This window comes from Vicugna pacos, chromosome 9 (genome assembly GCF_048564905.1).
Source record: "Vicugna pacos chromosome 9, VicPac4, whole genome shotgun sequence".
In the NCBI taxonomy this organism is placed as follows: domain Eukaryota; kingdom Metazoa; phylum Chordata; class Mammalia; order Artiodactyla; family Camelidae; genus Vicugna; species Vicugna pacos.
The window spans coordinates 41,133,671-41,147,519 of NC_132995.1; the positions used below are offsets into that span (position 1 = coordinate 41,133,671).

Here is a 13,849-nt window from a genome sequence, read left to right on the forward strand (position 1 = left end):
TGAACTAGGGTGCCAACATGCTTTGTATTTTTGTGGCTTCTGTAACCTGGTTTGCCATGATCAAAGATATGAGTTCTTGAAGATGTGGCTGTGAAGGAAAAAGCTGTTTCTGTTAATCATAAATCTTTCCTTAACGAAATGAAAAGTTCTGAATTTTACTGCAAGGAAACTGAGACCTTGGAGAGGTTAAAAGATGTGACTAAGAGCTCACAGTTAACAGCAGAGGTAGACCAGTGTCTAGATCTCCTGAATTTGAGTCTACAATCCTTTCCATAAATAAAATAGTGTGTGTTCTTACAACTGAAAACCTTTCAAAGACTCTGTTTTATCCTTTACTCCATTTTAACCCCAGAGGACGCAGAATTTGTATGATTATATCGTTATATAATTCTGTGAATATTTTTTAGAATTATGGATATGATTATTTCTTTTATAAAAACATTTATTGTTTTGAGATTCTCATTTTAGAAAATGTGGAAATACGGAAAAAGAAAAATTATACATTACATATGTAAATATGTAATGATGTATATCTGCAAAAATAATTAGATACATTTAAAAAACCCACACACAGGCCACTCTTTAGTGGAGCTAATGGTGTACATTTTATGTCCTGCTTTTTCCTCTCAAGATTATTATTTACTTTCTCATCTAATAATTTATACATCTAAATTTTCTAATTTCTTGTTTTGTTGATTTTTTTTTTCTTTTTTGCTTTCCCCTCCATAGATCTTGAGCCAGATGATTGTGCATCCATTTACATCTTTAATGTAGATCCACCTCCATCTACTTTAAACTCACCACTTTGCTTACCACATCATGGATTACCGTCTCACTCTTCTGTTTTGTCACCACCGTATCCGCTCCAAGGTCACAAAAGCTATGAAGGAACTTGTGAGATTCCTGAATCTAAATACAGCCCATTAGGTGGTCCCAAACTCTTTGAGTGCCCAAGTATTCAAATTACATCCATCTCTCCTAACTGTCATCAAGAAATTGATGCTCATGAAGATGACCTACACATAAATGACCCAGAAAGGGAATATTTGGAAAGGCCTTCTAGAGATCATCTCTATCTTCCTCTTGAGCCATCCTACCGGGAGTCTTCCCTTAGTCCTAGTCCCGCCAGCAGCATCTCTTCTAGGAGCTGGTTCTCAGATGCGTCTTCTTGTGAATCTCTTTCACATATTTATGATGATGTGGATTCAGAGTTGAATGAAGCTGCTGCTCGATTTACTCTCGGATCCCCTCTGACTTCTCCTGGTGGTTCTCCAGGAGGCTGCCCTGGAGAAGAGTCCTGGCATCAACAGTATGGACTTGGATACTCCTTGTCACCCAGGCAATCTCCTTGCCACTCCCCGAGATCTAGTATCACTGATGAGAATTGGCTGAGCCCCAGGCCAGCCTCAGGACCCTCATCAAGGCCTACTTCCCCCTGTGGGAAACGGCGGCACTCTAGTGCTGAGGTTTGTTATGCTGGGTCCCTTTCACCTCATCACTCACCTGTTCCTTCTCCTGGCCACTCCCCCAGGGGAAGTGTAACAGAAGATACCTGGCTCAGTGCTTCTGTCCAGGGTGGATCAGGCCTTGGCCCTGCACTTTTTCCATTTCAGTACTGTGTAGAGACTGATATCCCTCTGAAAACAAGGAAGACTTCTGAAGATCAAGCTACCATAGTACCAGGAAAATTAGAGCTCTGTTCAGATGATCAAGGGAATCTATCACCATCTCGGGAAACTTCAATAGATGATGGCCTTGGATCTCAGTATCCTTTAAAGAAAGATTCATCTGGTGACCAATTTCTTTCAGTTCCTTCACCCTTTACCTGGAGCAAACCAAAGCCTGGTCACACCCCTATATTTCGGTGAGTTGATGGAAATGGCTGATGGTCATTTTCATGTTTATGGGTTATTGTTGGTATGTGACTACACTGTATAGAATGATTTGGCCATTTTTTCCTCTTCCTCCTTTTTTCCTCTACTTTCTTCCAGATAAATAACTTTAAGTCTACATTTGTTTTTCTTTTAGTCATAAAAATGTCTTTAGATAGGCTGAAGTTATAATTTTAAAAGTGTATAATGAATAGTAGATAGTCATAAATTACATTAAAAAATCTCTAGAAGGAATTTTTTTATCTAAAAAAGCTTCTTGTAAAAAATTGATTATAGTATGAATTAAATTACTAATGAAACTAATTGGAATAGACATTTATATTTTTAAGAGCTCAGTATATAAATGAAATTTGCCTTTTTATGTGACATGGTTTTTTTCATAATTTTTTGTCTATTAACTTTATAAGTTAGTGATTTTTGTTGTTGTAGAGAAATTTTTAAACTTTGTGTATTCAAATTTATCTTTTCCTTTATGGCTTTAGGGTTTTGTGTTATATTTGAAGGCCTACCCCTCTGCAAAATTATTAAAAATAAACAAAAAATCTAATTTTCACATGTTTTCAGCAAAATTTTTATATATATAACTTATAATATGTATGTAACATGTATAGTATTTGTATTTCTATTTTATGTATACATGAATCTTGACTTCAGCTAAGGACTGGAGTGAAGTCTATTGTAATGACTTTACTAGAAAATAAAGTCATTAGTTGTCACAATGCCATTTATAGACTCAATCTAGTCTATAATTGATTAGAAGAGATGACTTTTATCATGTATTAAATCCTCACATGGAGTTGGGTCCGTTTACTTTTTTTTAAATGCTTTTTTATTGGTATGAATGTTTATTTCTGGATCCAGATCTTTAGAAAAATATATAGTTTTGAAGATTTCTTTGAGCTTATCACTTTGCTTCTGAAAATTATGTTAATCTTTTTTAGGGATTTGCTTGAACAAGTGCAGAAACTGGCTGAGAGTTGATGAAGTTGAGTTGTTGTTTCAGACTAATGAAAATTAATTCCTTTGAGCTTCACAATAGCTAGTAAAGCTAAGCTGAGGACATTCAAGGAAATAATGAAATAATTTAGAAATTTACTGTGGCATGATAGCATGTCAAAGGTTAAAGAGACCTTAAAAGTCTCATTTCACCAATCATTAAGAAGATACTACTTTTTAATACAAATCATGCTAGCTTTGGGTCCATTAATATTTAACCTATAAACAAAGAAGTTTTTTCTTTTCTAATTCCATAGTTTCAATATTAATATGTCTAAATGAACCTGTAGCACTTTAAGCTATTTAAACTATCTTATTGAGCAATTGACATTTAGAGATGCTGCAATGATAGGCCTTATATTTTTCCAACCATGTACTGAAATTAAATTTTTACCTTAAATTGCAATGTATTGCTGACTATAAGCAATATTTCAAAAAGAGGGGGAAAAGCAATAGGGAGGAAATAGGGGAAGCAACATGTACAATATACTGACTTCTATAACTACACCGGAGTGGGAGATACATATACTGAGACATAGGGGTTTTTGGATCCGTGGAGAGATGCTGATAGACATACATAGAGATATGCATTTTTTGCTTTAGGAAATCAACTTGTTATTGTTTTAGTAATTATATATGCATATACAGTTTTATAAAATGTTAGAATTTTTCCTTTTAAAAAAAAACAGGAAACCAAAAATCAGATAAAATTGATTTTATTCTTCAATTTAAAGAATTATTTCTTAAGTACCCACCATATCCAATGTTATAACTTATTAAGTGACGTTTCATTTTTACTTTGCTTCAAAGAGAACGGGAAGAAATGTTGGTCCTTTCAAAGAAGTAATTTGAATCACTGCTTGGCAATAATAGCATGGTGAAATACATCTTTGTGTGTTTTGTTTATAGCACATCTTCATTACCTCCGCTAGACTGGCCTTTACCAACTCATTTTGGACAATGTGAACTGAAAATAGAAGTGCAACCTAAAACCCATCATCGAGCCCATTATGAAACTGAAGGTAGCCGAGGAGCTGTAAAAGCATCTACTGGGGGACATCCTGTTGTGAAGGTATGAAATTTTGGGGGTGTGTTTTGCAGACACCACACATCTGTTAATCATAGAGTCTGTTCAGTCAGGTACTGCTGAGCCTAAAGAGAAAATTTTTAAACCTAGAAAGCTTCTGTTAAGGTTTTGTATCCTTGTTGATATGACAGCACTTCCACATTATTTTTTTGTTTTTGCTTTTGTTTTTGTTTTTGTTTTTGTTTAGCTGGGCTTAAAGATATTCTTTCTGGACTGACTCTCCAGCTGGGGAAACTCTGGGGAAAGATTATAGTAGTCAAATAGTTGTTTTTCTGATTTTAGAAGAATGACTGTTATGTTTTTAAGTACAATACATGTGTGTTTAAAATCTAAGTAATACAAAAAAGTAGAAGGAATAAAGTGATAAATTACCTAAAATCTAAACCCCTCAGGAATAAGCAGTTGTTAACATTTGATTAATATTCTAAATAATTCTCTTTGTGTATGTTTAGTGGAAGACTGGATGGGTGACTAGAAAAATGAATGAATTTTTTTAAGGATAAGATTATATTGAATATCTTTGTAACTAAATTTATTTTATTTGAATTTATTGGAAGAAAATAAAACTAAAGTGAAATTATTAAAATTACATAATATTTGAGTGTATGAAATATACTATGTAAAATTGGAATAATAACAGTTGAATATTAACTTTAATTTTACTTGAATGAGGGGGAAGGTTATATAGCTCAGTGGTAGAGTATATGCTTAGCATGCATGAGGCCCTGTGTTCAATTCCCATGACTCTGTTAAAAAAGAATGAAAGAAACCTAATTACCTCCCCTACTAAAATTAATTAATTAAATAAGTTGTACAGAAAAGTTTTTTTTAAAATTTTACTTAAATGAAACATTTAAAAATGAAACAAAACTATATGAACTACTGAATCTTGGCTATTGTTCTTCACTCTAAAAAGGTCCTAAAAGATCTTTCTGAGGTCAAAGAGATTAAATAAGTTATTGCAAGACTGAATTATTGTTTTAGATTTAGATGGTATAAATTGCTCCCTGCTCTGAAAAATGAGGTAATTGTCTCTCTTAAACTTCTTCCCCCTGTGCTACCTCGTCTCCTGAATTTTGTTGATATTATTCTCCCTTTCAGATCTACAGTCATCTCCCTGCCTCATGTCCTACTACTCCTGTTGTTGAGCTTAATCTTGTATCTAGTTGGATTCAGTGATTACTACTAATTCTTTTTTATTTCTTTCTTTTTAAAGTGTTTTTGTTTGTTTAAGGAGGGCTTTGGATTCTTTCACATTTGAGAATGTTTTGTTTGTTGCTTTTATATACTTAAACATCAGAATGGCCATATGTAATAATCTTGAGTCACCCATTTTCTCTCTTGGAACTTGTCTTACAGCATTGTGTGTTGCAAAATTAATTCTACCTGAAGTGAATTTGAACAAATACAGTTTATGAGCTATTATTTCCTATATCAGCCATGCTTTGTGATTTATTGTCTTTAATTAAACATATTTTATATTTCTTGACAAACAAAGCTTTACATTTTAGGTAGGATTTTATATGACTTGTAGCAAGAAATGTCAGTTATAGAAAAATAGATCAGATTTGTGGTTACCAGAGGCAGGGGCCAGGGAGTGGGAGAATTGGATGAAGGTAGTCAAAAGGGACAAATTTCTAGTTATAAGATAAATAAATTGTGGGATGTAATATACATGTTGACTGTCATTAACACTGTTGTATTTATGGTCTATTTGAAAGTTGCTAAGAAAGTAGTTGATCCTGAATGTTCTCATCACAGGGCAAAAACATCTTCTCTTTCTCTCTCTTATAACTATGAGGTGATGGATGTTAATTAAATTTATTATAGCGATCAGTTCACAATATATGTAAATCAGGTATTTATGCTGCATACCTTAAACTTACAGAGTGTTGTATGTCAGTTATAGTTCAGTAACACTGAAAGAAAATAAAAGAAGAAAGATCAGGAAAACTCAACATAGAAATTGTTATTTGCCATTTGTTATTGGAATTATATTTTGCTCTTAAATGAGTTTAATTTCAGTTCAGTTAAGGAAGAAGATTCTTTGCTTCATTTCTTGTATCTTTGACTTTTCTTATCAGGAAATAAATTATTTACAAGTGCTTAAATGAACAAAAATCTTTTGGGAGTCCAGGTGATTTGTTTCTACAGTATTCCTTTATAAAAAATGATTCCCTGGCAAAGGGGAGACTCATTTTGGATATCATCAATGTTTTATATTCTCCTTGTGAGTGCCTTATTTTTTTTTCTTACTTGTTTCTTAAAGAATTATTATTCCTTGTACTTGAAATTATTGACTTAACCAGACTATGTCTGGATGTTGATGGTGCTTTATCAGTCTTTCCCAGTACCTATGATATGCTCCCTGCCCCTTTCAATCTGAGTTTCTTCCCTCCTGCAAGAAAAATTTACTACATTATGAATCTCTATACATATCCTGTTCCATTTGTTTTATCCTTTACTTCAGAGACTCCAGTTACTATTCAGTTTTTTTTTTTTTTTTTGGTGAGGGGAGGTAATTAGGTTTATTTATTTATTTATTCTTAGGGGAGGTACTTGGTATTGAACCTAGCTCTACCACTTGAGCTATACCCTCCCGCCTCCCAACTATTCAAATGTTGACTTATTTTTGTCTGTTCTTTTCTCTGAATACTTTAATGTCTTTTTAAAAATCATTAAATCTGATTTTTTTTAAGCCTTACCCCCATGTTTTTGGTATGTTTGTCATTTGCTGTTTCTAATTTAGCTTTTAGATCTGCAATTGTGAAGTGAATATTAACTTAGTTCCTTGGCTCTACTTTCCACCCATTTGATGTTTTATCATTATACTTGGCCTCATGATTTATTGAATTTATATTCTTAAATTTTTTAGTGTGGAGCATTCAATTTCTGTGTTTTGCTGTGTGTGTGTATTGTTGAGGGGAGGTTTTGTTTTCATTTTTATTGTATTTTTCAACTGTCTTTTGCATAATGTGTTCCTTTTCTCATTAAATAAAAACAAAACAAAAATGTATATTATTATTGCCTAATTCCCATTCCTTTTCCTCTAATTTTGTTTGAGAGCTTGGTCCATGGCCTGAGGCAATTGGGATAAAGAGGTAGAGAATTAATTTACGGTAGGCCTTGTTGGGTTTGGCTCAAGAGAGTGGACAGTATCATGTATATGGCCCACTCCCAGAACTCTAGTATGTATCATATTTTCATGAGCTTTGCTTGTTCCTCTAGTACAACACAGAGTTCTGGAAGATGATAAGCATTCCTGACCTTTTTTGCCTCTGCCAGAGGCCCTGGAGCAGATTGTAGGAACTTTTACTCTATTCTTTTGGGAAAGTTTTTCCTTGACTCTCCTCAGAGCTGTCTACTTAGAACTTTGATCTACTTTGCTACAAAATAGTTAGCATTATCTGCTATTTTATTTTCCCACTTTATTACTTTTATTCCATTAATTTACTCTTTAATTTTATTTACTCACTTTTCCTTATTACCATTCCTGGTGGATGAGGCTATAGAGTGGTTAGCGGCTCTGCCTCACTACATCAAAATCTTCTGTTTCACACTCACTACTCCCTCCCCCTTTTAAAGTTTATAGCTCAAAGTTGTTATTTGTTTGTCTGGTTATTACTAGTAGATTTTTGGCTATTTCCATACCCGGCACTGCACCTCCACCACCCTGCACCTCCCATTTTGTTTATCTTGTTATGTATTAGGGGAATGAGATTGTGATATTACTTTATTCCATAGTCTTTATCCAAAGATAAAGATTTTTTTTTCTTTTTCTAATATCGAGAAAATAAGCACTACATGATGAGAACAGGTCCTCTCAAATTGGAAATGAAACATGCTTAATTGTACATACTCTACCACACTTACAAGGTTATGTGCTCATATGTACCACTTCATTTGTATGTGCCCACTTCTAAGAGTACCTTCGTTTCCCCAAAAACACAGGTGGCCCTTCTCCAGGAACTAAGAAGAATGTTTGTACAATTTCTCCACTATTCTGATAATTTTTTAATACTCAGAAAGAGAAAGAAGACAACATCAATTTCCATTCCAGACCAGGTCTGACCATCACACATAAGAGTGGTGTGCTTGGTTCTTAAGACTGGGACAAGTGTCTTGACTATATTCTATTAGTATTGCCTTTTTAAAAAAAAACACATTTTATTGCTGTATAAGAATATACATCATTAAAGTACATGGATTTTAATATGTATAGCTCAGTAAATTTTTCATACACACACACACACACACACACACACACACATCCATAAAATTACCACACAGGTTACGATACAGAATGTTTTAAGCACCCCAGGAGGCTCCCTTATGCCCATCCCAGTTTGTGTCCTCCATCCAAAGGTAGTTATGCTTTTGACCTCTTAATTATTAGCATAGATTAGGTTTTTTTCCATTTTTTTTTAAAGTGTAGTCTTTTTACAATGTTTTGTCAATTTCTGGTATATATAGCATAATGTTTCATAGGTTTTTTTTCTTGAGTTTCTAATAAATGGAATCATACAGTGTGTTCTGTTTTCTGTCTAGCTGCTTTTATTCAACACATGACTGAAATTCATCCAGTTTGGGGTTTTTTGGTAGTATTTTTAAAAAATTGCCGAATAGTATTCCATTGTATGAATTTGCCATAATTTATTTGTCATCCTGTTCATTGACACTTGGTTTGTGTACAGTTTTTGACTATTATGAATAAAGCTGCTATGTGTTTTTTTTTTCCACACATATCTTTCGATAGACAAAGCATTCACTTTTTTTGGTATATGTTATATGTTCAGGAGTGGAATTACTGGTTTTTCAAAGTAGTTGTACCAGTTTTTACCTCTAGCCAGCCATATCTGAAGTTTCCAGTTATTCCACATCCTCACCAATACCAACATTTGGTTATTAGTTTTTTTTCATAAGAAGATAAAAGTTTTTTTTTAATGAAGTATAGTTGATTTACATAGTTATTAGTGTTTTAATTTTGACCATTCTGGTAGGGATGCATACGTATCACACTGGTTTTAATTTGTGGTTTCCAGATAACCAGTGATGCTGAATATCTTTTCATATGTTTATCAGACATTTGGCTATCCTTTTTTATGAAGCACCTATTCTCATTTCTTGACCAATTTTGTAAATTGTCTCTTTTTCTTATTGATTTGTAGTATTTTTTAATATTTTGGATATAAGCCCTTTGTCAGATACATGTATTGCAAATGAAATTTCTTCTCCTAGTCTATTGCTTGCTTTTTCATTTTCTTAATTGTCTTTTGATGAATGGACTTAAAATTTTAATGAAATCCAAATTATCATCCTTTTCCATGGATTGTGTTTTGATATCCTGTTCAATAACCTTTGCTTACTTGAGGTTATGAAGATAGTTTCCTGTGTTTTATTTTGGAAACTTTATTGCTTTACCTTTTACCTATAGGTCTATGATCTGTCTCAAATTAATGTTTGTATATGATGTAAAGGTAAAGATTAGGTACTTTATTTCTTGTGGATAGAATTTGATCCAGTACTATTACTGAAAAGTCCATCATTTTTCTACTGTACTACAATGGTGCCTTTGTCATAAATCAGATGGTCGGCCATATATCTGTGGCTCTCTTTCTTAATTCTTCATTCCATGTCATTGAACTATTTGGTCTATCTTAGGTTACCATCACTACATTGTCTTAGTTACAATGGCTTCATAGTAAATTTTGATACTTGTATTGTGACTCTCCTTTTTTTTAAAGATTGTTTTGACTATTCTAGGTCCTTTGCATTTCTGTTTAAATTTTAGATTTAGTTTGTCAGTCTCCACCCCCACTACAAATTAAAAAACCCTGCTTAGAAAAAAAAAAATCCTGCTGGGATGTTGATTAAGATTATACAGGAGTTTTGTAGTTTGTTTTGTAGTTTAAGTCATACATTTAGGTCTTTTCTCCATTTGAGTTAATTTTTGTATATGGTGTTAATTAAGGGTCCAACTTTATTCTTTTGCATGTAGAATGATTTCCCAGAAAAACTTGTTGAAAAGACTATCTTTTCCTCATTGAATGGTCTTGACATCATTGTCAAAAATCATCTGATTCAATGTGCAAGGGTTTATTTCTAGGCTTTCTTTTCTGTTCCATTGGTCCATATGTCTGTCTTTAGGCCAGTCCCACGGTGTTTTGATTATGGTAGCTTTGTAGTAAGTTTTGAAATCTGGAAGTGGGAATCTTCTAGCTTTGTTCTTTGTTTTTGAAGATTGTTTTGGCTATTCAGGGTCCCTTGAGATTCCATATGACTTTTGGAATGGATTTTTCTATTTCTGCAAAAAAAAGTCTGGGATTTTGATGCAGATTGAATCTGTAGGTTTCTTCAGTATGGCATCTTAACAATAATAAATCTTCCAATCCATGGATGTGGGATTTTTTTCATTTATTTATGTCTTTAATTTCTTTCAGCAATGTTTTGTAGTTTTCATTGTCTAATTCTTTCACCTCCTTGATTTAGTTAATTCCTAGAGGATTTTTTTTAATGCTATTGTAAATGGAACTATTTTCATAATTTCCTTTTCAGATTGTTCATTGTTTATGTATAGAAATGCAACTGATTTTTATGTATTCACTTTGTGTCCCACTACTTTGTTGAAGTCATTTGTTAGCTCTGGCACTTTTTTTGTTTTTCGGCGTTTTTTTGGTAGAATTGTTGGGTTTTTTTATATATAGGATTATACCATCTGAGAACAGAGATAATTTTACTTCTTCCTTTCCAATTTGGGTACCTCTTATTTATTTTTTTACCTAATTGCTCTAGGTAGAACTTCCAGTACTATGTTGAAAAGAAATGGTGAAAGCAAGCATCATTAACTCGTTCCTGATTTTAGAGGAAAAGCTCTCAGTCTTTCACTTTGAGTATGATTGTTTGCTATGGGTTTTTCATATATGGATTTTATTATGTTCCTTCTATTCCTAGTTTATTGAGTGTTTTTATCATGAAAGGGTATTCAATTTTGCGAAATGTTTTTTCTGAACCAATTAAGATAATCGTGTGGTTTATTACATTAATTGATGTTCATATTTTGAGCCATTCTTGCATTTTAAGAATACATCCCACTTGATTATGGTATATAATTCTTCAAATATGGTGCAGAATTTGGTTTGCCAGTATTTTGTTGAGGATTTTTTACATCAGTGTTCATAAGAGATATTGATCTGTAGTTTTCTTGTTTTGTCTTTTTCTGGCTTTGGTATTAGGGTAATGCTGACTTCATGGAATGAGTTAGGAAGTGTTCCCTTCTCTTTAGTTTATTTGAAAGCTTGAGGAAGATTAGTATTAGTTCTTTAAATATTTAATTGAATTCAAAGGGTCCAGGGCTTTCCTTTGTCGGGAGATTTTTTTATTACTGATTCAGTCTTCTTACTAGTTGCAGGAATATTCATATTGTCTGTTTCTTCATGATTTAGTTTTAAGGGTTTGTATTTCTAGGAATTTATCCATTTTATGTAGGCTGTCCAATTTGCTGGTGTATGATTATTCATAGTACTCTCTTATAATCCTTTTCATTTCTGTAGAATTGGTAGTATTGTTCTCACTTTCATTTCTGATTTTAGTAATTCAAATCTTCTCCTTTTTTCTTAGTCCATTTAGCTAAAAGTTTGTCAGTTTTTATCTTTTCAAAAAACCAACTTTTGGTTTCGTTGATTTTCTCTGTTGTTATTCTGTTTACTATTTCATTTACCTCTGTGCTAATCTTTATTACTTTCTTCCTTCTGCTAGCTTTAGGTTTAGTTTATTCTTCTTTTTCTTAAGTTGTAAAGTTGTGAATTCACAACTGGAAATCAGATTCTGCCCCTTCCACAGGGTTTGCTGTTTTTTGTTATTGTTTTTGGCTTTTTGATTGTCGTAGGCTATTTCTTTGCCAAGGATCAGTCTGAGGTGTTAACTTCAGGTCTTCTCTGATCTTTTCTGACATTTCCCTGGGTGTGGGTGGTTGTTTCTAATTTTCCCCATAGATGCAGTGGTTTTTAGTATATTAGTCTTTAATGTTGTGACTTCCAGAAGGGGAAAAAGAAAAATGAGGTGGGGGTGCCAGCACTATCCCCTGAAAGTCACTTCAGCCAGAGGGGACAGAGCTTACAGCAATGAGGGAGGTGCAACAACAATGGCTGCTTACCTCTGTCTGCACCTCTATTGTCAGAAGCAGCAATCAGTGATCAGAAAACAGATCACTGATGTTTAGAGCACAGGATTCTTTTTGCCCACTCTGGCTCCCACAAGCTGCTTGAAACATGCCACATGACTGAGTTTTGCTACTGTGCTAATAGCTGAAATTGGCCAGAGTTTGTTGCAGTTTATCCTTCAAGCCTTCCCTTGGAAATTGCAAGTCTTCAATAGACTCTGGAGTTTTTAAAGAGTTGTATCAAACAGATTCTGCCAGTGCAGTTGCTGTCTAGGTAGGGAGACAGATTGCTGCTGCTTCCTACTCTGCCATCTTTCTGGTATCCTCTCTTAATTTTCCTTTATTGCATTGACTAGTCCTCCTTGTACACTGTCAAATTAAAGTGACAGACATTGTCTTTTTCCCAAACTCAGTGGAAAAGCCTTCATAAGTGTGCCATTAAGTAATTTGTTAGCTATAGACTTTCTGTGTGTTTTTTGTTTTAAACATACCTTTTATCAGATTGAGGATGTTCCTTTATCCTAATTCGCTAGCACATTTTTATTTTTGTTTTTTGTTTATTTTAAATCACAAACAGGTGTTAAGTATTATCAAATATTTTTTCTTACAGAAGTGTTTTCTATTTCAAAGATATTAGAAGAACTATACAGCCAATGTCTACTTCATGTATCTTCTGTAACCTGATGAATTCATAAATGGAGAGTGCAAAGTAGAAACTGAATGTTCTTTTATTATCAAATTGTGCTGATAGATGAAAGATATATATAGTCTCATTTCTTTTTATAGTTTATGGTTGGGGACTGTAGAATTATGCAGCACTGTTAAGAACTTCTTCCAGGTTCCCAGTGGTTTTTTTTGTATACACAATCCACAGTGTTTTTGTGTTGGGGTAAAAATTGCCTATAATGCTTTCAGAATGTACAAGCACAATTCAGAAATGATGCAGTTTAATCTAAAATGAAACTAACTTGTTTACCTGTTGCCAGGAAATTAACATTTAACAAAATTAGCATAGTCTATAGTGAGTATTTAATCAGGTTATTTTTCTTATCCAAATTTAAGAGATTTGTCTGTTTAATTGAAGTCAGTAGCTTGTATTGGAGTTCTCTAATGAAAATAACATAGTTTCAGTTACTAGGATTCAAAGATACTTTTGCAGATCTTAACTTTCTAAATTTTGTTTTAGATGGTTTAACATGATATAGGTTTTCTCTATCTTGTAGAATAATGTTTAAGTTTTAGAACAAATCATTTTAAAAGAATTTGATTTAATGTTGACATTTATCCAAGAAGTGCTAGAAGACAACATGCTACTTAAATTGCCAAATTTAGTGACATTTTGCATATTTGTTCTGCTGCTAATTGCAAGAATTGATTTTTTGTAGTTCTTCATAGTTTACAAAATTTTTCTCAGAGTTTATATTTAATATTCACAAAAGTTCTTTGAAAAGGGCAAGGCAAGTACTTTGTACAGATGATTTAAGATTACACTTAATGTAGTTAGCAGAGATCTTAAACTCTGGTCTTTTGACTCTGCTGTTCCTCTTTCCACTGTACCATGTTGTCTCTTATAGTTAACTCATAATTTCATAGTACTTCTCATTTTATAAAGTACTTTGACATTATCTCACTTAATTCTTCAAATAAGCCTTTTTAGAAAACCTGGTCTTTGACTTAAAGTACGGTGCTGTCTTTACAGCCTTTAGAGCCCTGATA

General features: G+C 33.1%; 1 protein-coding gene across 6 annotated transcripts in view; it reads left to right on the forward strand.

The window, feature by feature from the left end:
- Positions 1–13,849, forward strand: part of NFATC3 (nuclear factor of activated T cells 3) — a 113,789-nt gene that overhangs the window by 28,311 nt on the left and 71,629 nt on the right. For all 6 annotated transcript variants that reach the window (XR_012075736.1, XR_012075735.1, XR_012075737.1 and 3 more), the window contains exons 2-3: positions 730–1,864; positions 3,798–3,960. Coding sequence is in view for 3 of the 6 variants with exons in the window: in XM_072967601.1 (XP_072823702.1) it covers positions 730–1,864; positions 3,798–3,960 (1,298 nt within the window). In the remaining 3 variants the exon portion in view is untranslated. The remainder of the gene's footprint in view (positions 1–729; positions 1,865–3,797; positions 3,961–13,849) is intronic.